Source organism: Schistocerca serialis, chromosome 9 (genome assembly GCF_023864345.2).
Source record: "Schistocerca serialis cubense isolate TAMUIC-IGC-003099 chromosome 9, iqSchSeri2.2, whole genome shotgun sequence".
NCBI classification, from domain to species: domain Eukaryota; kingdom Metazoa; phylum Arthropoda; class Insecta; order Orthoptera; family Acrididae; genus Schistocerca; species Schistocerca serialis.
The window spans coordinates 483,668,533-483,695,554 of NC_064646.1; the positions used below are offsets into that span (position 1 = coordinate 483,668,533).

The 27,022-nt window shown below is 45.2% G+C and overlaps 1 protein-coding gene across 1 annotated transcript in view; it reads left to right on the top strand.

Moving 5' to 3' along the window:
- Nucleotides 1–27,022, top strand: part of LOC126419728 (LIM/homeobox protein Lhx5) — a 484,677-nt gene that overhangs the window by 293,185 nt on the left and 164,470 nt on the right. The window contains exon 5 of the mRNA XM_050086907.1: nucleotides 10,913–11,118. Coding sequence (XP_049942864.1) covers nucleotides 10,913–11,118 — 206 coding nt within the window. The remainder of the gene's footprint in view (nucleotides 1–10,912; nucleotides 11,119–27,022) is intronic.

The following is a 27,022-nucleotide window of genomic DNA, read 5'->3' on the forward strand; positions in this document are numbered from 1 at the left end:
CTATCGAGCGCATTGCACCCGCACAGCACAGCCTAAAGTAATTGCCTCAGCTATTCTACAGCTTACAAATAATCATAAATTATAATTACATTATCTACAGGTATTACTATCGTTACTCTTTCTACATGACTGTATCTATACAAAAATTAGACTTATTGTGTTACACATAGATTAGACGACATGCGCCATAGTTTCTATCTTCATCAATTTTTCGGCCGGCCGCGGTGGTCTAGCGGTTCTGGCGCTGCAGTCCGGAACCGCGGGACTGCTACGGTCGCAGGTTCGAATCCTGCCTCGGGCATGGGTGTGTGTGATGTCCTTAGGTTAGTTAGGTTTAAGTAGTTCTAAGTTCTAGGGGACTTAGGACCTAAGATGTTGAGTCCCATAGTGCTCAGAGCCATTTGAACCATTTTTTTCATCAATTTTTCGACTGATTTCCTTCTTTGTGCTTATTTTCCCACCTCCATGTAACCGCTAGATACAACATCCACTAAAGGGTGAACCAGAACTCCATTGCAAAAATTTCTGAGATGGTAGAATGGACAAAAATAAGAAAAAATGCCAAGTAAACATGGACTCTAAAAAGGCATACCTTAAGAGCTATCAGCACTTGTTCATTTTCGATACAGTGAAACAAATTTCTATTACCGAGCAAGCACTTCTTCAGCGGAAGAAATCTGTTTCACTCTATCGAAGATGAAACAAGTGCTCATAGCTCTTAAGGTACGCATTGTAGAGCCCATATTTATTGGACTTTTTTTTCTTGTTTTGTACCATACTACCAATCGTGAAAGTTCGTGGGTGGGATCTTGGTTCACTCTGTAGAAGCCTTTGGATATTGTAATCTTGCTCTGCTGCTACAAGCTGCAAGATATTACCTTTACTGCTCGTTCCACTATTATCCATAGTTGATATACTGATAAACTGTGAATAATGGCTGTTTTTTTTTTTACGCAAGTGACGGCCTTACGGAATTTTAAAAGACAAACAGATGCACAAGTACACCGCCTGACAAAAGAACGTGTAGCATCCAGGAGAGGAGACGGGAAATAAAATAAAATTTTCACGTTGAGAGACTAAGTGATGTTACTCCGAGAGGTAAAACATTTGGACGCAAGTTTTGGCGTCAGCATTCAATTACTGTCAGGCGTGACTTGGAGCCATACCCGATGGCTTCCAAGAGCACGGCTGCGTCTCTCCGAAATAATGAAAGAATGACAGCTCTCCTAATTTCAGCGCCATACTCGCTGACGATGTTCATGTGGAGGAGAAGCATGATTCATTACTCAACACAACGCGATGGCATTCGTCAGCGTCCATGCTTGCCGGTCACGGCACCACGCCAAATGCAACCGTTTGTGTTGCGGTGTTAACGGCATCCTACGCACTGGACAGTTATTCCCTTGTTCGACTGTTGCTAGTCTCCGACCAGTGATGTGTGTTGGGGTTGGGTTGTTTGGGGAAGGAGACCAGACAGCGAGGTCATCGGTCTCATCGGATTAGGGAAGGATGGGGAAGGATGTCGGCCGTGCCCTTTCAAAGGAACCATCGCGGGATTTGCCTGGAGCGATTTAGGGAAATCACGGAAAACCTAAATCAGGATGGCTGGACGCGGGATTGAACCGTCGTCGTCCCGAATGCGAGTCCAGTGTAGTGATGTGTGTGATGACCCAGAATGTTACTGTATTTGAATTATCTGTTCTCGGGTGACGTGTTCGACCGAAACTTGAAAGGCGAATATGCCTAGCCTCACGTTGCCATGCAGTACGAATGCCGATATTTTTAAAATATCGGGAGTACAATATATATCGATATTTAGAAGAACATCATTATAGGCTGTGATATATCGTAGAATCGTATAGATACATCGACTGCAAAATTATCGACTTAGCGGCCTGTAAAAATATCAGCTGGACGTTGTAAATATACTGCCAGTTTTAGAGCTGTATACGTCGTATTTAAGTACTGATTTATTATTATATATTCTGTATATCAAGAAGCTAGTAGCCTTCTTGACCCCTTATACCAACAACTGAAAGAAAGAAGACACAAATTCACGCTTAGCGATAACACTTCAAGTCGACTTCCTGTTTTTGTATTTCAGCATTTTCAACCACTGTTTTTGAAGAATGATTATGTAATGAAATAGCACACTATTTGCGTTAAAATTGTTTTTTACGCAACTGGTGTACTATTCTTTCACATCGGGCATTTGTTATTCCATTCACATCGCTTCCCCAGTGCAATTGGACTACTTCTTTGTGCCACCTATGCGTCAAAGAGAAAGACTGGGTGTAATGAACGCTTAAAAAGTAGTAAGACTCCTTCACACAGTAAAAGTGAAATTATGTTCTACAACAATTTCAAATATTTACCGAAAATCGCGAAAAAAATGTAAAATAAAAGTATCGGAATTGCCGCATGGATATCGATATATCGGGAAAGAAAATATCGTCGTTGCACACAGATATGTTTGCAAAAGTATCGATACATCGCTATTTTATGAGCAGCCCTACTGTACAGTCCAACATCCGGTTAGTGCCACATTCGATTGTCCCACAGATCAGGATACTGCACTAATCGACCAACTGGCAACATAAAGACCCACAGTGAGGCCCCTTTCAGACTCTGCCATGTGCCGATGACGCTCTCTCACACGAGTACGCGGCCTTCGCACTGATCACTCAACATCTGACATTGTTCACGCCCGTTATAAAGCCTACCAGGCCTGGAAACAAAACTGAACACGTAGATCTCTTAACGGTCCCTTGTAGCCGTTCTACCTACGACAGAGAACTGCAACTCTAATCATTTACGTATCCGCCAATGACGCGTACAGGTACGGAGTTGCGCTGACATCCCACTGTGTCTTCCACCTGCTTCACTTTCTTTGTCGGGCAGTGTAAATAATCGAATAAATGAAGTACGGTCTCTCCGTTGGCGCGTGTGCACTTTTTTTTTTCTTTTTTCGGAGAGCTCGTGACGTACTCTTTCTGCGCGGTGCAGCCCGGCAGCTCAGTCAGCGGCAGACAAATGAGGCTGGCGACTGCCTACTGGGCGGGGGCGAGGCGCGTAGATAAGCGCCGACCCGTGTCTCCAGGTGGCTGCGTGGGTGGCGGCGGCGGCGGCGGCGGCGGCAGCGGGACGAAGCCACGCCACAGCGCCGCTCGTAGCGTTGTGACCACTCGAAACTCGGCCTCCTCACTAACACACTTTCCCTATCTGGCACCTACAGCTGATGAAATACTGTCGCGAAATAGTTTAACACTATGTCGGGAATGTTACCCGTTGTTGATACCGGTAACATTACGGGAGCACTTCGGCCGCCCTGTTAGTGCCTTTTCTTTTTTATGTATTTGCCTGTATAAGAGCCAGTCAAATAGTCAAATGAAAACGAGAGAGATGGAGAAAAACTGTTTATTATTTCAAAAGTAATCGCCTGCTAACACATTTAGCAATGCCTTCACGGAAAGGTGCTTGGGGTTGTTTATGGAGCCCTGATTGTATCTGGACACGAGCCTCTTCGTCCTAAGCGCCCTGAATGTCTATCGTCAGTGTTCCAAATGTATGGAAATCCATTGTGGATAGGTTGGGTCTGTATGGAGGATGTCAGGACTTCCTAGCGGAACTTCTGCAGCGTATTCGAAATAACGCTGTAAACATGCAGTTGGGCATTTTGTTGGTGTGTCTTTATTCTGTTATATCAACATACACAGCTGATGTATAACTATTTACCCTTGTAGGTAAAGAACTTAAGGGCAATTACACGTCGTACTCTCATGTCCAGGTTACACAGATGATTGGTACAACTCTCGTAACATTTCGTGTATCATAATGTAGTGGTAATTTACTTCCAGGAGGTCATTCAACGTTTGTGCGACTCACCGTTACCGTAAGTTCACAGCATCGTCATAACAACCGCAAATTTATGCATTTATTAAAGAATATTTACTCATACAAATTTGTTGATGTCGCCATTTTCGGTAGTAATTATATGATGATGATGATGACGAAGTCCCGTGACGGAGCGTAGGGGAACGATGCGGGAGACCCGCACCGCCGTACTAGGCTAGGTCCTAGAGGAGGTGGTTTGCCATTGCCTTCCTCCGACCGCAATGGGGATGAATGATGATGATGAAGACGACACAACAACACCCAGTCATCTCGAGGCAGGAAAAATCCCTGACCCCGCCGGGAATCGAACCCGGGACCCCGTGCTCGGTAAGCGAGAACGCTACCGCCAGACCACGAGCAGCGGACAAGTAATTACATAAATATTCTTTTTATAAATTCAAACGCCTTTTTATTGCTCCACTACATTTATTTACATTCCAGACGTGCTTCGTTACAAGTTACAGGCATCTCATTTTTTAGCTGCTCGTTTGTCCTCTTATCGTAAGACAAGACTCATGTTCTTACCAGATCAACGGTGAAGTCTTAACAGCGTTTAGCTTCCGAAAAACCAAGTATGAAAAATAAACAATTTTAACGTTGATGTATGACGATTTTTCATCACTGAAGTAAAAGCGCAAGCTCTGGACTATGGTCAGATGAGAGGAATCACTAAAGTCGACACAACAAACGCGTGACTACTACTGTAAGCTTACCTTAGATTGAGGCTGATTACATTGTTAATAATTTTATGTATACTGCTTCCTCAGACTAAAGTGTTGTTTATTAGTTATGCTTAAGACAGCTTCTGTTTTTATATATAAACAAATATTATACTGCAGCAGGCAGAAGGAATTTGAATTTATATAATGGATTACACTGTGGACAGTATGGCCCATCAACGTTAAAAAAAAGTCTGTACATTTTCCACTGCGCCCACACTGACACCACGCAACTAATGGCGTATTTAACGGCAGTTGCCACTCGTGTTTTTCATGCGACAGCTGTTCTTATATCTGACACTTGTCTTGCATTTACGTCTATCAGATTCATGTAGCAGTAAATGTTGCGTTCTTTGGTACATCGTTTATTAGTATACATTTCTCATAATTCCATACTGAAAGCTGTATCTCGCCCTGAGATATTTCTACCTCCTCAACTCCAATTGGAGTTTGTCCCCCGCCCCTCCCGCCAACTCTTTATAATCTCTTTTCCAGTCAGACCGAGACTGACTGCAAGAGATCCTCGGGAAGAAGGTAATTTACGAATCCCTAGTTTGACCAGTACTTGAATATTGCTCGTCAGTCAGGGTTCCGTACCGGAAAGGATTCGTAGAGGAAATAGAGAAGGCCAAAAGAAGAGCAGCGCGTTTTGTCACGGAGATGCTCGCTCAACTCCAGTAACAGACGTTAGCACATCGCGATGCGCTTTGCTGTTAAAGTCCCGAGCGTGTACTTTTATAGAAGAGTCAATCAATATATTACTCTCTCCTTCGCACAGCACAAGAAGGTACAATCGGAGAGATTCGAGATCACACGAAGGTGTAACCATAACCTTTCATCCAGCAGACCATTCGCGACTGGAACAGGAAAGGGGAGAAGTGACAGCGGTACGCGAAGTACCCTCCACCACTCACCGTAACATGGCTCGCTGAGTATAGATGTAGATGAGTATTACTTCACCAACGCAAGCGGAGGAGGCACCAAAAGCAGAAACGAGCCTGTGCAGTGTTGCTGGTGCAGAGCACCGGACGCGCTGGCCGTGCGATGCCGCGGGGCAGCGTTTAGCAGTGGAGCTGCGGGCGCAACAGAAGCGCCGGCCGATCGCCCCTCAAAGAGCCGACAGCCAACTTATCTGGCCGGCAGCCTTTCAGCCGCATCCATCAAACGCCGACATTTATGGGAAGGAGGGCCCCGCTATTGGAGCCGCGTCGTTTTTATATTAGTTTCCACGTTTATAAATCCGTACCCTCGTGAATTCCATATCCCCCAGCCCCACTCACCCCCCCCCCCCCCCCCACACACACACACACAACTTTTATACTCTCTTTTTTCCTTTTTTTAGCTCTTTCAGATTTACAGCCGTCATTCAATTTAACGCAATCCATGTCCTGTGAAAGGCCTCGAGTATTTGTACACACTTTTGTCTCTTGCCTACGTAAACAAACGCACTTTGGTTGGGATTTTCGGCCGCTTTCATTCACTGCCCGAAAGAAATGCGTCTAACAAGGATATAATGAACTTTGACTTTCCTTTTATTGTCAGTAGCGCAAGATGGTTGTGAGACGTAATTATTGCAATTATACGAACGAAAGACGAACAAGGAAATAATCTGGAAATTCATATTCACCTAAAACCACTTGTAATATTAAAGGAATTGAAGTAATCGCAACCTACCTTAACTGAGACTGTTTACCGTGTTAATATGAATTGAATTACGTATCATTTTTAATAGTTTCTTAAAAAAATTATTGATTTGTACCTGGCAGGCAACAAAAGCTCGCCTACTTGTGTTTCACCGATGAGTATCGAATCATTGTTACGTTGTACGTGTATTTACGTTTATGACCCCGTTAAAGGCAACACAGTACACAAGAAACCTTATTCACTGATCTGCTCTTTCTGGTTATGCAAGTTCTTCCTTTAGACAATTTGAGATGTTGAACATTAGGTCCCGTTTTTTCGGCTGCTTGTATCTGTACTTCAAAACTAATTGTTCATATCGCATTAAATACTCACAAATGTTCTTCTCGCCTAATTCAAGTGGCAAATATTAAAGTATGATGCATATAAATACTCTCTTTATTTACGGTTTTACGTTTCTTCTTTAAGTAGAGGCTAGCAGTTCTGTATGTGCTGATCTTCAGATATTTTGAAAGACAACTTACATACGTTCGTAAATATTTATGCTGTGAAAGACGTTGACATGTCGATAATTATGATGATGATGTGCACTGTTCTACAACTGTTGAGTTTAATTATGGGAAGGGCTTCTGTAGCCTTGGGTGAAGGATTTGGATGCGGATGGTACTGAAGGAATATCATATGAAATGAATGTGGGCATGTATGGGGTAAAGATATAGTATGTGGGGCGTGGGTGTCCGAAGGTGAATAAGGTTGTCATTAGGGAGGACGAAAGTGGTTAGCCACTTTCATCTTGGAAGGGATGGGAGGTGTATGGCACGGTTAGCAAGAAGGATGGATGTCACAGATGAATTTTGGGTGTGGAATAGTAACACGGAACTATTTTGAGTATTTAAAGACGCCAGTTCTGCTTTGGTTATTTAGTGCGCGCGGAATCTTAATGTTCGTTCTGCGTATTTTACGGTGGATGTGACAAGTGAACAGTTAGATAGTCGTCTCTGTGTCGACGAACTGTGGTGCTTTTTAGTAGGATTGATCTAGAGATTCCACTGACTACACCAATCGCCGAAGTTTGTGAAATTGCATGTTTCAAGCTAGGAATCCACAATTAAATGCATCAACTTTCATCTGCATAACGAGATGTAAGGAGAAGGGCGCGGTAAAATGAGGAATAAATGAATCTTGCAGCCGATACACCTTTCGAAACAGTTATTCTTCTGGTGGGAAATACATGGCTCGCGTGCTACATGGTACGGATGCGCCGCGAGAGGCCTATGGTCGAACCCTGGCCGCAAGGCGCTGATCTAGACGTACGGGTGTGAACGCGGTCGGCGGCTGACGGCAGGCGGTCAGATTCTGCACACGGCCTCCCAATGCGTGAAGTAGCACCGCTTTTTACGAGACTGCGACACCCATGACCGCCTGTGGCCAGCCAGAGTGGGCGGAGTCAGCTGAGGTGTATCCAGGGCCAGGCTGCTGGAGAACGCTTACTGCTCCCGCCACATCAACGTCTCCTCTCCTACCCCGAAACCTCCCGATTTCCATCACTTCCCATAAATCTAGCACCGACCACCCGGCCTCTTCACCCGTGACTACCAATCCTTGTACCATCACACTCTCTCAACCTTACACCTAACCGTTCTCCACATCCTACCCCAAGGAAACTTGAACCACCTCACCACCAGAGAACGGTCTTAGAATATCTAACCACCTCCCTCTACAAACAAGAAGTGTTTAGATCTCGACGAATTTGTGTTCTCATGACTGCCTCCGGTGCAACGGTAACGGCCAATATTTACTTGATAGGATTCGTATCGAGTACAAAGGAGAAATGGGGTATTTATACGGTCGCGCATGGACCCAGCAATAGTAATAACGTTTTCGAGAGATTGCATTTGTTTTAGTGCGAAATATGTCATTTATCGAGCGGTCAACCCTGTTCTCCTGAGCTGGCCCTCCATCTCGTATGACCTGCATAACGTGTCACCATCTGCCCATTCTATCAACTGGCGACAGAGGCACAGCAAGCGAAGAGCTCTGATTGCTCCAGATTATGTTATGGCAAATGAAAACGCGAACTCTCACCAAGTGAGATATCACGGATGTTGAGGAACCAGACTTGTATCAGAAGTGAGCGTCCGACCACTCTGAAATAGGCTGTATGAAGGTTGCCGGAGTGCTTCATCAAATACGCGAAGGACGCTTTCCTGCCGTATCGCTCCGAATTTGGTACCGCGGCAGACTAGTGGCGCATTGCTGAACATCCACTGAGAGACTGCTGACACTGCCTTAAGCTCCGCTATCAGAGCGTGTCGCAGCCACCATCTCCGGTAGTCGTTGGTGGATAGAAGGGCCGGCCAGCCCTGGACCCCACAGCTGTCGACGAGTATAGTATCGCCTACAACAGATAGCGGCACTAAGCTCAGAAGTATTCGTCTAAAGCATAGTGTCCTAGAATGAACTTACAAATAGTTGTCATTCTGCAGCTCTGACCAAAGTACATCTACATCTACATTTATACTCCGTAAGCCACCCAACGGTGTGTGGCGGAGGGCACTTTACGTGCCACTGTCATTACCTCCCTTTCCTGTTCCGGTCGCGTATGGTTCGCGGGAAGAACGACTGTCTGAAAGCCTCCGTGCGCGCTCTAATTTTACATTCGTGATCTCCTCGGGAGGTATAAGTAGGGGGAAGCAATATATTCGATACCTCATCCAGAAACGCACCCTCTCGAAACCTGGCGAGCAAGCTACACCGCGATGCAGAGCGCCTCTCTTGCAGAGTCTGCCACTTGAGTTTGTTAAACATCTCCGTAACACTATCACGGTTACCAAATAACCCTGTGACGAAACGCGCCACTCTTCTTTGGATTTTCTCTATCTCCTCCGTCAACCCGATCTGGTACGGATCCCACACTGATGAGCAATACTCAAGTATAGGTCGAAGGAGTGTTTTGTAAGCCATCTCCTTTGTTGATGGACTACATTTTCTAAGGACTCTCCCAATGAATCTCAACCTGGTACCCGCCTATCCAACAATTAATTTTATATGATCATTCCACTTCAAATCGTTCCGCACGCATACTCCCAGATATTTTACAGAAGTAACTGCTACCAGTGTTTGTTCCGCTATCATATAATCATACAATAAAGGATCCTTCTTTCTATGTATTCGCAATACCTTACATTTGTCTATGTTAAGGGTCAGTTGCCACTCCCCGCACCAAGTGCCTATCCGCTGCAGATCTTCCTGCATTTCGCTACAATTTTCTAATGCTGCAACTTCTCTTTATACTACAGCATCATCCGCGAAAAGCCGCATGGAACTTCCGACACTATCTACTAGGTCATTTATATATATTGGGAAAAGCAATGGTCCCATAACACTCCCCTGTGGCACGCCAGGGGTTACTTTAACGTCTGTAGACGTCTCTCCATTGATAACAACATGCTGTGTTCTGTTTGCTAAAAACTCTTCAATCCAGCCACACAGCTGGTCTGATCTTCCGTAGGCTCTTACTTTGTTTATCAGGCGACAGTGCGGAACTGTATCGAACGCCTTCCGGAAGTCAAGAAAAATAGCATCTACCTGGGAGCCTGTATCTAATATTTTCTGGGTCTCATGAACAAATAAAGCGGGTTGGGTCTCACACGATCGCTGTTTCCGGAGTCCATGTTGATTCCTACATAGTAGATTCTGGGTTTCCAAAAACGACATGATACTCGAGCAAAAAAGATGTTCTAAAATTCTACAACAGATCGACGTCAGAGATATAGGTCTATAGTTTTGCGCATCTGCTCGACGACCCTTCTTGAAGACTGGGACTACCTGTGCTCTTTTCCAATCATTTGGAACCTCCCGTTCCTCTAGAGACTTGCGGTACACGGCTGTTAGAAGGGGGGCAAGTTCTTTCGCGTACTCTGTGTAGAATCGAATTGGTATCCCGTCAGGTCCAGTGGACTTTCCTCTGTTGAGTGATTCCAGTTGCTTTTCTATTCCTTGGACACTTATTTCGATGTCAGCCATTTTTTCGTTTGTGTGTTTTTCAGTACACTGTCCTCAGTCAGCAGTAAAAACATCGGCACATCTACCCCTAACACCCCGTATTGTTTAATGTTGATTTTTCACATTATTAAATACTGCCAGAGGTGAAAGAAGTAATGAGCGATAGATAAAAATCCTAGGAACGCTCGTGAATCGAACATGACACCTTTGGATTCGTAATTTAGCAGCTGAGCACTGAGCGGCCGAGGGTCCATCTGCTCGTCTACGTACTTGCCTGGTATTTCGATGACTTTGCAACTGGTCAGGATTCCAAACGTCTGACTCCCTATACGGGTGTGTACAAGCAGTGCTGTGTTTACCGTCCGTACTACACCAGCTATTCGGTCAACTCTTCACAGTTACCTTTTGTTGGACAGCTCTCCAGTGTTTATCTGTAATTCTGTTTGGAACGTCGCTATATCAGATTTCTCCTTAGCTTATGGTGACTGCTTGTCTCGAGGTTTACTGTTTGCGTCTGCATTCACAGCTCCGGGCTTCCACCTGCGACAGTGATAAACTTGTGTCGGTGCGAGTACGAAACCGAGGCTAAGCCGGAGTCGAGTGCAAGCACCTTTTCTGTTGTGAGTGTCGGCAGTGTGGCGTGTATGTTGCAGGCGCTACGGCACCAAGTGTGGCGGCTGCGCGCAGGGGATCTCGCCGCAGGACCTGGTGCGCAAGGCGCGCGACAAGGTCTTCCACCTCAACTGCTTCACCTGCATGGTGTGCCGCAAGCAGCTGTCCACCGGCGAGGAGCTCTACGTGCTCGACGACAACAAGTTCATCTGCAAGGACGACTACATGTCGGGCAAGACGCACCAGGGTGAGTCACCGTCCCCTACTTTGGTCGTAGCACTGCCCAGCGGAGGACACTCTAGCTTACTCCGGTCTGGCAGAAGCCGCGACAGGTTCAAATAGCTGGAGCGAACTGACTGCCTTCTGCTTTCTCCAGAAATGTTTGGCACATTTGGATGTAAAATTCTTCAGATGTTGCATTTTTGTGTGCTTCAGACCTAGCTGTGAAGAGAAAAAGAATCTTTATTTTAAATCTATTACTATCTTTTGAAGGCACGGAAATAAAAAGTTCAAATCCATTATACTGAATGATGTATAAAACTGGTTTCCTGTTTAGCAGAATGTAAGTTATGTAATCGGTTTGGACCTTTGTTCAAGTCATCTTCAAATCTATAGATGTAATAAAAGAAGCGGAAGAGGGTGCGATAGTACAAAGATTATCATCATGCGAGATAAAAGTAAAACTGTGCTGCAACCGTGCAACAATATTTGCATAATTTGCCCTACAGCTCCATTGGCGCAACCTCCGTTGCTTCTACTGAACCTTCACCCTGCTTAACAGTTGCACTTCGTAGTAATTAGATATGAATTATTTCTTCATTTTTTATTTGTATACTGCCGCTGTTAGTATGTTTTATGTGACCAGTATTGTACTACCCTACCCATTCAACTTCTTTAATTAGGTGACGTGTGACAAAGGTTCAAGGGTGTTCTCTTCATTAGAATTACACTTGCAAGTGATCACGGTACCCTCAGACGTCATCTCATCAATCACGAAATCAAGCGGATGGTACTTTTACAAAAGTCTGAAAGTCACTTTTGGTTTTAAAGTGACAGGAATGTTGCATCTATAAATAACTCATTAATAATTATCACTAACGCTACTGCTACACTTCTGATGTTAGTTTTCACACAAAGATACTTTACGCTGGCCACATTCTGAGGGTTAGTTTGAACGGGGCATGCTTTATAGCCATGGTCATGCTGCCATTGGAATGCTGTTATAGCCTTTCGGTAAACATAAAAAATGTTCAAATGTGTGCGAATTCCTAAGGGACCAAACTGCTGAGGTCACCAGTCGCTAAACTACTTAAACTAACTTATGCTAAGAACAACCCATGCCCGAAGGAAGACTCGAACCTCCGGCGGGAGGGGCAGCGCAATCCGTGACATGGCGCCTCAAACCACGCGGCCATTTCGCGCGGCGTTGAACAGAAGAATGAATGGCGTTGTGATAGGGTAGTGGTCATTTCTGGAAGAATGCCTTAACTGCCGCACAGGATGGATAAGAATCAGTTTCCCGTCCAACAGTGCAGAGTGGTGATTTGTGTAGATTCTGTTCATGTGCTTATTCTGTATTTCTTAAAATTGTTAGTAAATTTTTAATGGAAAATAATCTCTCGCAGTCGTGTCTGCCACTCATTTAAAACCGTGCAGCGAAAGCCCCATAAAACATTCGGAAGAAACCAGTGTGTGCTTATTGTGACGGAGCTGTGAAGAGAGAGTCAGCAATCGCCTGCACCCTCTTCAGTTCACTGACAGACTATGCCTCCCTCCACTTTATAGCTTATTTAGCAGTTCTAAGGTGAATTGCCTACCACAGTCGACTGTGTTCTCTGCCAGGCTCTTAATTTTCAGTATCAGAGTAATCACGTAGATGTAGATGGAGAACTTATCTAGTAGAGCTAAAAACCCATACCTTGCCAACCAGAGTACGACGAGTGATCCGATGTGAATGTGTGCGGACAATCAGAGATAGGCTCCACTGTGTTATTCCGCGTGCAACGTCGGACACCGCGTAACAAGCTTTTATTATATAGTGTGAATCTTCTGAATAATATGACCTTTCAGTAGTCTGGAAAAATTTCCAGTGTTTTGGAACATAATTGCACCAAGAGACATACTGCTTAGATTGTTTCCAGCCTTCTGCTGGAAATTAATATACCTGTCTTCCGTCTCTAATGACACAGTCTCGAAAAAATATAATTATAATGATCCTGCACATGTTCATGCTTTTGACAGAACGTGAGCAGTCATAACATTCAACTTGCTGACAGCTCGTTCGTACTCAAAATGTTTCTGCAGAAAAACATCTGTTCCTGCAAGTTAAACAGTTGTTAACTTCCACGACCGTTCCCGGACTGGACACTCATATTACTTTTGTTTAAGCTGTGGGATTATCCTGCTCTGAAGAAGTCGATGGATTATAGTTGCCGTACATACTTTCAGTCATCCTATTTCCTTGGTCTTTTTCCAGGAAATTGGTAGTATTGTTTCAATGTAACACAACTGAATTGACCTTCCTCCATTCCAGGAAAGAAATGAATCTATTTTAGGAGACTCAAAAGTTCTAATCAAACTATGAGAGTAGTCAAAATAGTTTTAAGACGGTATAGGTAAAATAAAATGTATTATTGAAGCACCATCTTCCAGGATACTTGACTTCACAGACACTCGATATAAAAGCAGCAGAGTAACAATGTACCAACATTCTATCTGTTTTCCTGTTGTAAAATCGGAGGAAATACACGAATGGACAGACACTACCTGTTTTTTGCCTATTGCCAACTGCGTTGCGTTCAGTAAAAACCTACTGCAGTAAAAACCTACTGCATAGGACATAAAAGAACCTTCCCCGACTACAGCAACCGATCTTCCCTGGTGGTCGTACAGCAACAAATGATAAATTACATGCACGCAAAGAAACACACAAAAAATTATTTTTAAAACATTTCTTGTATTTTCCTCATTCTTGCACGTTTCTATGTTGTTTCCTGGCTTCAGTAGGTAAATGTTACATGAGAATATATGTATTTTTGGAACTGTGGACATTATATTAAAAGCGTTAACAAAAGTATATGCTTTACTAGGACATGCTTTACTCATCTTCTGGAGTATAAATGAGTTCTGAACACAAAATGTTCTCAGAGATTTCTCTTAACTGCTGTGTCTTTTTACACCTATAATAAAACTACTAGTGTTTGGATTATTTTGTACTTCGTTTATGTAATTATCTGTACTAATTGTACTAATGTACACATTTTAATACTTTTTTATATAATGACTTTTTTAATATAACGACCAGAGTTACAAAACCATATCTATTCTCATGTAACATTCATTGTTCGATAGAAAAATAAATTAAACCCACTGAAGTCGGTGAGATATCACCAAAACATGTAATGGTGATGAAACAAATTGCGTTTTTTACAGGACAAAAGTTGTCAAAACATAACTTATTAACTGTTAAAGTTAAGTCCGATGCAAAAAGAGAGCTATCACAAAGCAAAATCATATTCAGATCGAAATAAAAAAAACTAATATATTTTCTTGTGGCAGCTAGGCCATATATTCTTCAGGACAGATGACCATTGCGTGCATTTTCCACAAAACAACGATGCATCTAGTTGTTTAAACTGATTTAATTGCCTTTGAAGTATTTACAATTTTCGCAAGTGCATGTGAACAGTTCTGCCATTGCGCGAACACACACACAGGCGCTCTCGCACGTATTCACACGCACACACATAGTCAATGAATGAATGTTTAAAATCCTCATCACGACTACGCTAAAAGTCCAGGACACTAGACGAGACAACAAAAGCTGGAAAGATGGTCTGCACCGCGGGTATACCAGTAATTAACTCTAATGTCTCATTATGTCCGGAAGTAATTAAATCTTTGTGCACCCTCGGATCTAAGTACTAAAAATATTTCACAGAAGGAGGCAAGGAATAAGGCCGGGTACTGTTTGTTGACTACCCCTCATCACAAGAGCTCAACGAAAGCAGAGAACAAAAACGAAGAAAGAAAGAAAATAAAGGGGAGAAGACCATTACGCGCGCGTTCAGTCATCGCTGCAGGTGGGGGTGTGGGGAGGGCTAGTTTACTGCTTTTGTTTTCAAGGAGCCGTCCGCCGCGCTGCGGTCAGGAGGAGAGGAAATTCCGAGCGAAGCGTGAAGAATGTGAGTCGGAGTTCCGTGGCTATAAAAGCCGGCGCGGCCTGCCGAATATGCGGGTGCGGGGGCGTTGTGGGCGGGGCGGTGGGCGGGGCTGGGCCCGGGGCCGCGCTTTATGGCCCGCCGGGGTCACGCTCCTGATGGTGCCGCCGCAGCTGCAGCCGAAACGTCCAGCGGGCTCATTCAAATGTAACTGCACCCATCATTCTTCCTGCATTATCTCATCGATGTTTTATCCATCCAAACATGTTTCACGCAAATAACTAGTTTTGTCCACTACGTACAGTGCTGTGAGAATTATGACCGATAGTAGTCAATTATTAAACAATCAGTTTTCTGCCTCAGTAGTTTTTTGTTGTGTCACTAAGAGTGTCGATGGTTCACGTCGTCATCTCTGGGTAAAGATTTACGTAGGGCAGAGCACAGACGATTACTCACAGCAGCAAGGCAAGTGCAAACCAATTTATGTTTTGTCTTCAGGTTAAGTAGAACTATGAAGTTATTGCATATTCTTCATTTGTTGTAGCAGTCTATGCACTTCACTGTAAGTTAATCATAGGTGTAACACAACCCAGTTAAATCAGGTGATGCTCAGGCAAGCAGGAAATACATAAGCTAACGAATTTGGAAACCAGCAAAGTGGCTTCGCACTGGTAGCACTATCTACAGCCAGGTGACTTGTCTGGTGTAGCCGTAATAAGTTATGTACATAAATCTTCTTTGTGAATCATTCTATCCAATAGTGAAGCACATAAAAAAATCCCTACAGTAGCTGCTGAGATTAGCCTTCACATACAGAGAGAAAAATGCAGAGGGTGACTATATTTCATAGTACGTATATAAGCATGTATACAAAGTGTGTTCCAGGAGGAATGGTCAGAATTGAGGGATATGATAGGAACAACCATTTCAAGCAGGGAAGTCTAGTAAACGTGGGCTTTAAAATGGATATCTTATGAGTTATGTGCACGTTCAGTAGAAGAGATGTGTTTGTGTTATACTATAGCGAATATGAACAAGCGTTCATAGCTATTAAGGTAGGCATTCTACAAGCCATGTTTACTAGTCCTTTTAGCGTGAATGATCATTCCTGACTTATCGCTAAGTACTGTCCATTCGTCCTGGGACGAAATGTATTCTGATCATGTGTCGGTGTTGCAGCACCTGTTTACTTTATCTTACTGCTTTTCCGCCAGACACTGTAGGCGACCAGCTGGTGGTTCTCTCATGAAACTGCCTGGCAGATTAAAACAGTGAGCCAGACCGAGCCTCGAACTCGGGACCTTTGCCTTTCGTGGGCAAGTGCTCTACCAAGTGAGCTACCCAAGCACGACTCACGCCCCGTCCTCACAGCCTTACTTCCGCCAGTACCTCGTCTCCTACTTTCCAAACTTTACAGAAGCTCTCCTGCGCAGTTCTCCCGAGTTCGAGTCTCGGTCCGGCACACAGTTTTAATCTGCCAGGAAGTTTCATATCAGCGCACACTCCGCTGCAGAGTGAAAAACTCATTCTGGTAGTTCTCTCCATTGCCACGATATGTGCCACTCCGAACTTCAGTCTGGAACATATAGGAGACATAACAATACATACACAGTGCAATCATATTAATGCGACCACCTGTGAAACGCCTGAGTACTCACCTTTTGCAGCACGGACCTTTGCGAGACGTGCAGGAAGAGACTTGCCATCGTACAGAGGAATAGCAAACTTTATGTAGAGCTGGACATGTTCTCCAAAGATGGATGCATACTTGTGTTGATCCACTATGCCCTCCGAAATGACGAGATCACCCATGGAATGTCACGAGAACATTTACCCAGACCACAACGCTCCCTCCATATTTGCTTTCAGACGTTGCACGCCATAGACGCCAGCGGCCATGTGTCAGATGGAGCTTGGCCACCTGTCACTGTTCAGTGGACGTCTAGAAGCGCTAATGGCACGCAAATTCCAGCCTTCGTCGCCGATCAACATCAGTCAGCATGATTCCGCCTTTCTCCCGAAAGCAAATGATCACGCCCTTTCCAAAGTCCCTTCGCTTCCGCATTACGACAACGGATGCACTGCTTTTCCCGACACGGTTTATAAACTCTCCACTGTTACTATTGACACCTGTCGTCCGAGAGAAAAACCTGGCAAGGTAATGCAATATGTAATGTGACAGTAATAGTAGTTGACACGTTTAGCTACACTATGTGATCAAAAGTATCCGGACACCTGGCTGAAAATGACAGACATGCTCGGTCACTTAAAGAGAAACTTCTCTGCAGTCCGTTCTAACTTGTAAGTACATGGAAGTCCTTTTACACGACAAGAGGGTCATACATTGCTCTGCAGCGTCCAGTACGGTCATAGCGAAGCTTTAAGAGTACCTCGTGCAGAATTTGACAGCAGTAAATAGAGAGAGAGAGAGAGAGAGAGAGAGAGAGAGGAGTAGGGAATGAGTCGGCGTATCGCGTGGGTCTCATCCTCTGATTGAATCGCGCGCCGTCCCGGCGGGAAATGGAATAAAAGCCGGCGGCGCCGTCCCCGCGTGTCTCCGCGCAGGCGCAGAAACGCGCCTCCCTGTCGCTGTTATTCGATTTGAAATTCATCATAGGAAATCACGTTACAGCTGTTACGCCGGCGGGGTGGAAAAAAATAAAACGGGTCTGAGGTAGAAAAAGGGCGGCAAGGCAGGGGTTAAAGGGGAGGCGCGACAACTTCTGAAAGGTCGCCGGCGGCGCCCCGCGCCCCTGGCTCTGCGCGTCGCTTATAAGGGGAAGCCTCGGGCCGTTTAGAAAACGCGGAGCGGTTAATTTGCGTGTCAATTAGGGGTGGGGCGGCGCCGCGCTGCCATTGGCCGGCCCCTAGCCTCCGGGGCGCAAGTGGCGAAACTCGCCGCCCTCGGCGCTGGGGAGAAGTTTCGCGTGCTATAGACACGACGCTGGGGCGCGTGTGCATACGAAAAGCTACGTCTGTCTGTAACTACTTTGTCGGTCATTAGGATTGCGACACCAGAAAGTATAGCGGATAACGAAATTTTATTTTGTTTCTGTATGCAGTATGGCAGGAAGAACACGATCGTGATGTGGGGCTGTGTAGGGTGCGAAATTTCGTTGACGGAGCTGCCACCTCTGACAGCCTGGGCTACATGTAGTCTTGCTTATCCTATTGAAAGATGACATCACGGAGCCCTCGAAGATAGGGGACAGCTGTCGTTCTTAACACTTCAGACATTCTTTTTCACCAAGTCGTGATTTCGTTTCTCCCCGTATCAAGTTTATTGACAATGTCAACCAGCAGATACGCGATCTGTAGCGAATTTTTTTGTTTATGTCAGCGATTGAAAACACATTATGTGCAGACAGCACAATAAATCTTTTTTCATTTGGATAGATTACTTGTCTCGGCTAACAGTCTATCCATTTTCAGATAATAAAATATTGTTGATTGGTGTTGGTGCCGTTACGGCTCTACAAATCCTTAAAATCTTCCTTAAAATGGCAACAGCCATACATAACGCAGTTAAAAACAGATTTTCAGTTTTTCATTATTCGTGGCCACTATAGCTGAACGGTGGTCATAAACAAAGGCGTAATGCCTTTTCAACTTAATAACTGAAACAATCAGTATTCACATCATTTCCTAACACTGAACTTTTTTTTCCGCACAGTTCGCCGCCGTGCATCTCTCTCGTCAGCAATATGCTGGCAATGAAGAAAAATGGTACAGAGTACTTCAGAAACATTTTACAACGTCTGTGACGCGGTAACCTCTGTGTAGGATAGTCTCATATATTCGCAAAAAAATTACTGTTGTTATGTTTGGACTATCTTCCTTACTAGTGCGATCGTGCAGTGATTAACATACGGGAGTATAACATTTCTGACCGTTTTGACGACCACATTCTGAAATAGATGTGCTCTGCCGGCCTTGTACATGAGTCTTATACTTCTTAGTATAGTGTTGGATATATAGTGTATATACAGTTGCATGATGCAAGTATTTCAATGGGTGAAAGGCATGAACTCCAATTTACATTTTACGTTCTCCCTAATTCATTTCTCAACCATTATTATCTTTTACGAAACCAGCATGTATTTCGTTTTCCCTCTTATATGAACAATCATTCGCCAACTATACTTAATCACCTTCTTTAATTCTTCTTAGCTGCAGTTTAGTGTCTATTACCACATGCGAGACAGTTGTGGTTCCGCATTTTTTTGTTGCCCTTTCATGAGCAGTGGGCGACTGTCCACCACAGCGGAGCGTATCATGAGAAATATTGTACTTTGAGTGCTGCGTCATTCTGTCTTTTATGAACATTTACATACATTCATTTCTTGCATTGTTAACACGTATTCAGTGAGCTACTCTGTTATTGTAATACTGAGGAACGCTAGACGCTGCCTTTCAAATCTCATGCCGTGGCTTCTGATACTTGCACGTCATCCAGAGCTGGTGTACAAGACTCATCTCCATTTCGTTTACTCCCATTGTGACACAGGCTCATCCTCTCACGTAAATGTATCGTTCCAATACTAATACACCGTTGTTGATTTCTGGTTTTAGGTTTCTAGGCTGTGATCTTAGTCATATATTTCTGCCTAACGCTTCGTATACTGTTGCGACAGATATTCTGAGGTTATAGATTCTCCGACGTTTACTGTCCCGTCTGATGCAGCAAAGTGTTCAAAGCATTCGATTCTATTCGAATGTGCTTCCAATCTGTTGACAACAGGAGACGAAACGTTAGCCTATACAATATGCGTAAGACCGCGACCTAAATCCCAAAATCGAAATGTCCCCAAGCAAGGAAAAATCGGCCAATGTCGTCAGTGCCGACACACTTTCGTCCACGCCCGTATGTTTGAATGGTCCACCAGAAGCTTCGACTCTAATGTTGTATTGTGTCTTGAAATTTGCTTTATAGTGTTTTAAACTAAACATATATTAGAAATATTGTCACAGTTCCAGTTCAGGCCATAAGATGTAAACACTGAAAGGCTCAGCACGAATTTACGAACGCTGAAATAAAACTGAAGGACTCAGATGCGGCATTTGAGGAGCGGTCTTTCATAATGTTGCCACGGAGTATTCGGCAGTTCGTCACAACCTCGAATCCTGTTTCTCCTCTGTCGCTTGGTAAGTTAAAAGATTATCCGCTGTCGTCCGAAAGGTCTAATAGACGTCGATAAAGAAAACACCTGCGTGAATATCCTAAACCTCTGTGGCTGAGATGCATCTTTCACTGGACAAAACAAAGTTGGTGATCGTCATTAGAGCAATTCCACGACTCTTAACACAATTTTTTTGTGGTATGACGACTTCTGGCAGCATTCAGAAGTAGTTCAGGCCCCCGCCACTGGACTTGAAACTATGTACAGTTAGTGGTACTCACTTTACCTTGGAACCCCCTCGGATCTCGTAATTAAAAGCCGGAATATAGCGTTCTGAAGAAGTACGAGAGTTGAAACAGCCCTACAAAAACAAACACATTACTTTGCAACAGTAGTTTATTTCCACTTTAAGAAACATACGTAAGTATGTTCCTTACGGGCTAAATTACAACACTCGGTTTTAGGAAACTAGAATTGCCGAAACGGCAGTCACCTTTCTTTTGCACCCTGTGGGACGATCCATCTATGCACAGCGCTCACACCCCTCTCACCTCCTCCCCAAAAACCAAAAAAGTACAGAAAAAGATCTTCTAATAGTTGCACATTGCGGTTAGTGCTGCGTTCTAGTTGGTGCTCTATTGCTATTAATTACGTCATAATGTTCAGAAAACTTTCGGCTGATAAAAGGATAACGTTATGGCATTTAGTCCAGGTCGCCAACTATGGACTGGTACACCGCGACTTCTGGAATTCTTCCCGAGAACAACACACATACCGCAGAATCAGCCCATGAGGGAGCTGGACGCATACTGTGCGGCACGGTCTTATAAATTCCCGCTGCGATGTTTCTGGCAAAATGCAGTCAGACTGAAATGGAAATCTGTAGATCTAGTTTACAGTATGGGATCCAAGAGTACTCGATAGCCACTATAATAAAAAAAAAATGGTTCAAATGGCTCTGAGCACTATGGGACTTAACTGCTGAGGTCATCAGTCCCCTAGAACTTAGAACTACTTAAATCTAAGTAACCTAATGACATCACACACATCCATGCCCGAGGCAGGATTCGAACCTGCGACCGTAGCGGTCGCGCGGCTCCAGACTGTAGCGCCACTATAATCATATATAGATCGCGATGGTAAAGTTAGGTTCCGTACAGTGCACAGAGGCTAACACTGGCCGTGTATCTTCTTTGAAGTAGCAAAATAGGTAACAGCCTTTACTTCAAGAAATACATCAGCAAAGATTTATTTATACTACGAGTAAGTGCAATACACGTATGTCTTCATGAATGTATTAAACCGACTGACGATAAGTGAAAGCCCGCAACGCGACTTTGATGACTGGTTCGTGTATTTATTTCCAGTAATTCAATTCACAACCAGCTATTAACATCGATTAATTAATAATGATACCAATCTTTGGCGTGGATGCACTTTCGCTGTAAGCATGTCATACTGCTGAATGTAGATACTGGTCGCTCCCATTACGCAATAATTTTTGCTTGCCTGCCCTCAGCTACCATCCAAACTCTTTCAGAGGCTACAAAACTGAGGAAGTAGCACGTTATCGAGGATCAACAGACGTACAAGTACTTTCGGGCGTGCCCCAGGGAAGCGTGATGGGATCCTTGATGTTCACGATAAGACAACGGAAGCAGAAAAATCGCTTTAAAAGTTTAATAGTGTAAAACATCTTCTCAAAACGAAAAAGAGACTACATTAATCGGTCATAACTGGAATTGACAAGTCATACAAATGCAACAATTTTAAGGGTATGAAGTGGAACAGTAACACAGGCTCAGTTGTCGGTAAAGCTGGTGTTAGACTTGTGGTGCCTGTACGATTCTAGATGAATGCTGTCAGTCTACAAAGGAGGCTGCATACATACAACTTACCTGTGCGTCCCGGCCTACGAAACTGGTCATGAGTTCCGCTAAATAGGATAAACAGGCCATGCTGAATGTGGGCACGGAAAGGAAGCACGTGTAGTCAGGATTTCGTTTCGCCCAGTGCGTATTGCCACGGAGATACTGAAAAACGTTGACTGGCGGATGATCGAAGTTAGATGCCACTTCAGCTGCGACAGCCCAATTAAAACGTTTTCAGCACCGCCATTAAGTGAGGAGACAAGGAGTGTACTACGTCCCAGTACGTATCGCTCCGACACTAAAACAACATTCGAGTAGAATAAAATGTCGGGCGACCAGCCGCGTCAAGTGGTTGAAGTGCCACGAGCACTCGACCTAGTATGCCCTGGCTAATGCCAAGTGGAGTGACTGCTGCCGAGCTGTTGGAAGGCCTTATATGCTTCAGCTACAAGTTGTGATGTCACTGGCTCCCGCAGTATTGTCACACATGGGCATATGTTGACCACGCATTCTATGGGCCCGCTTCAACCATGGGATCGCTGCATCCCCCGCCGTGCTGAGCTGTAGGCCGTCTCTGACAACACGACGAAGCAACTTATGGCCACATACAGGGTGTTTTAAAAAAGTCTCATATATTGCGGTAGGAGGTAGTACTGGTCACAAAGTGAAGAAAATTTCCCCTAATTATAAGCCTGAGCTATTGGCTGTTTTGCAACGAGTAATATGTAGTATTCGGTGACGGACGCAGGATTCTGGTATAGTAAATTACCGCAATATGCAAATCAGCGCAGATGCAAAACCTCGAGCAGTCATGTAAGTGAGTCATCAGGATCGGTTCATTGTCAATGTGTGATCATGGATTGTTGGCTATAGACTCTTTTAGCACCTACAGATTAACAGATGCTGTGGGTCAGCGATTTCTGCGTAGTGAATTAACAGCGGTACTGGGAAAACCTTACCCTTACAGGAAGACAGGAACCTTTATTTATGCACAAAGCGCCACCAATTTTCCACGGGTCGTGCGACAGTGTCACACCCGCAACGTTTCACAGACGATGGATTGGTCTAGGAGGTCCTGTTACACGGCTTACCCCTTCACCTGACCTGTATCCGTTGGATTTTCCGCAATGGGGACATACGAGGACCCATCCACAACGTGCAGACGCTGTAGGGGCGCAGCACCAATGTGCAAACTCTATAGGGGCGTAGGACCAGTGCATGAAACGGAATCCGAATTGAGCCTGGCTGATTTGAAAGACTGCGTGATTAACTCCAAAGAAAGACTGAAGTATGTGTCAGGATGGAGCACTGCCTTTATTGTCTACTTCTACGTAACAGACAGATGGAAATGAGAGGACAGATTAGCCCGTATGTGAACATCTATTGGTTTCTGGGCAAATCACTATGGGAAATTCCTGCAGGAATATGAGATACTTTTTAAGGGCCCTATATGGCGATACTGCGGTCACCAGTGACGTCAGAGCCGGCAACTTGACTATATAGATGTGAACCAGCAGCGCATAAGCTTGGCAATGGCCAAGGAGTACTTGATCCAAACTCGGTGTGACTGGAAGCCCGACAACATGTTATTGAGAGCTACAGTCACGAAACTCTACATCCTTACGAGAGTAGAATAATTACTGCACGCACACAGGCATTTAAGCAATCGTCTTCCCGTAATCCATATGTGAATGGAACTGGAAGATGCGAAAATAAATAGTAGAATGGAAAGTACCCACCGCCATGCACTCCACGGTGATTTGCAGTGTATAGATGTGGGCTAGATTCCAAAGTGTTGCTCTCAGCAAGCGCAGGCCGGTGGCGGCAGAAGTTGGTGGGTGGCGTTTCGGCAGCGCACCGCGCCGCCCTCATCAGGACGCAGGCGCTGTCCCCGCGGCCTGCGGTTTTATTCCCCATTTTCCAGCCGCCCCCGCCCCCTCTCCCGCGCAGCCGATCACGCGAAAACAAAAGCGGCGCGGCTATCCCGCCTCCCCTTCCACCGCGCGGGGCCCCTCTCTCCCTTTGTTGCTCGAAAATTGAGTTTGGAAGCTTCGCTCCATCCCCCGCTGCCAGCGCCATCCCGCGCTATATCAGCGCGGCCCACCCCAGCCCACGGCGCACGGCGCTTCCCTCCCGGCCGGAACTCCATCCCAGCCCAAACCTCATTCCAGCCACCACATTCACACACACACAGGCACTCACACACACACCTAGCAGCAGCAGCAGCAGCACCGCCCGACAAAAACGGCCACCAACACACTCGTCTAACCACCCACTCACCTACACACCACACATTGCTCTCTCTCTCTCTCTCTCTCTCTCTCTCTCTCTCTCTCTCTACACCCGGGCTGGCGAATAGAGAGGATGGGACGACCGCCCCTGAAACCTGCTGCTGCTGTGCCGCCACTGTGGGAGTGGAGCTAAAAAAAAAAAAAAAAAAAAAAAAAAAAAAAAAAAAAAAAAAAAAAAAAATAACCTATATCGCCTAATAAATAAAAACTGGGTAAAATAAAAATTGGCACGGCTCGGACAGGAAAGGATGAAGGCGGCGGAAAAAAACACAGGACCCTGTCGGGCTGTACTCCTCCTCTGGGTCGCAATTCGGTCTCCAGCTGACGTCACCGGCGGTGCAGCCTAGCAGGTGTTCCACGCTTTCACAATGGGAAAAAAAGAACAGAAACGCGAGGTGTGTGCATGGTGTGATCGTGTGTACACAGACCAGCGTGAGTTCTTTTTTTTTCCCCTGGCTGACACGGTTTTTGTTTTGCGTTCAGATTTCGTTTCGGCCCGGAAAGGAGGTCCGGACCGGGCGATCGGATCGCTTTTGCTGTCACACCTCACCGCTGCGTCGCGTTGTTCCCTTTGGAGAGAATGGCGTCGCGCGTGAAGGGCCTGCATAGATACCCAGTCCCTGAAAATATCCGGCCGTATCCACCGCATCCGCAAAATCTTCTGCCGCTGACGCGACGCGGGGTTGTCCGCTGCTCCTGGCTCTGACACCGCGCCACGCTGCCATTTCGCTCCAGTACGTATCCACCCCCCACCCTCCACCTCTCTCTCGGCTCTCCCTCTTTTCCGGTCCACGTCTCTGTAGTGTTGTCAGTACAGCTAACACTTTCAGGAGCTGCAAAATTGCCCTGCCTTGGAATGAAAGATTTATCCAAACTCATCGCGTTGCTGTGCCATTCGATAATGAGTCATTCCAAAGATATCACTGGAGTGCACGCTGAAGGTATGGCGGTGGGACGTGAAGTTCCATACCACCCTCCGACAGTTGAAGTTCAAGTTGCAGGCAGGAGGTAACACAACTACTATATTACGTACCAACATTGGTGGTTAACGGTGGTCAACACCCATCGTGCGGTCAAGTCAACACTAACGGTTTGAGTGGTCGTAACAGGGCTATCTTTAGCCAAGGTCGAAATCGGAGTCCTCAAGAATAGTAAGAGGAACAGGGAGTCGGTGCCTGTGCCAGGGAGTCGTGGTGCCAATGTTTTGTAGGCCAGCGACCGTGTCGTGTACAGCTTCTACTTCGGCATAGAGACGCCTCACCTTCTCTCGCATGGACGTCTTGAGAGTGGCCATGCCCGTTTCCTCGTGGAGGGTAACTATCCTCGTGAGGGGAGGGGCATGCAGTCTCCACCGAAGCACCTTATTCTGTAGGCGCTGGAGGGTCTGCATTCGGGAGGCACTAATCGTATCCCACGCAGTGGAGCCGCAGGTGAGGGAAGGGTGGACAACCATCCAGTACAGCCGGAGCTTTGTGTCGAGGTTCAGTTCCCTGCTCTTGAACATTGGGTACCACACTTTTAGCAGCTTGAGTCCTTTTTGGGTTACATATTCTGCATGGCGATGGAAGAACAGTTTTTAATCCATCTGGACACCTAGGTATTTGGCATCAGGAGACTGTGGGACCTGGACGCCTGCAATAGTGATGGTGTAACGGAGACGCGCACTATAGTGGCAAATACCGTTTGTTACTCACTTAATACCTTAACCTGTGCGAGAATATCAATTTCCCTGAGAAAATACTCCAGAAGATCTCTCAAAAGACAATAATTTACTGAATAAACTACGTGATTACACGTTATAAAGCAATGTATAGGAGCGGATTTACAAATTTCTACTAATGTTAACCCAATACGTCACCCTCGACCACCAGAAAGAACGCAGCGTTGGATCTATGTCTACAAGCCCGAGGTAGATGGCCCAGTGAGAGCACAATGGACTCGTGTTCGAGAGGACAGCGCTTCAAATCACCATCTCACCATCCACATTTAGACTTTTTGCGGTTGCCCAGAATCGGTTACGTCAAATATTGGGAAGGGTCCTTCCAAACAGTACGACTGATCCTCTTTCTTTCGCTTCCTGTGCCCCGTCTCCGATTTCCACGCTGTCGACGGTACCTTGAACTCTATTCTTCCCCCGATCCTTCTTACAAAAAATGATGAGAGAAATTTCTAAACAAGCACAACGTTTCCCTGAGGCAGTTTGCACACAGTCTACGTACGCATTTTGCTTTAGAATGGTGAGCGGAGACAATGGCTGTCTGATTATGCCAGTAACAACTCTAATTTCACCTGGTACTTAAAAACCCTTACAATAGTTGGTTTCGTGCGAACACTCTTCACTAAATCTTTGAGTTAAACAATCAGCCACGTGACAACTTTTGGCACGGCGATAATGTGAGCATTAAAATCTGTCACAGTACGTAACGCTGTTATACGATTATATGGTAAATAGAAAAACAGGTAATTGATCACGACAAGCGCTTATCGTGTGAGGTGTTTCTCTACCGGTGGCATACAAAATCTCAGTAGCGGGTGTGATGCAACTGCGTGGCAGTACGGGATGTACAAGGCTCTCCGCTTCTGTTTATCAGGTCATCCAACATGGCCTACGGTAACGCGTCCTTCTGGTGTTCACGCGCCATATGGAGATCATTAACGATCTGTGGTGACTATTTACTAGTAATTCCGGACAACGAGATGATCTCTGTG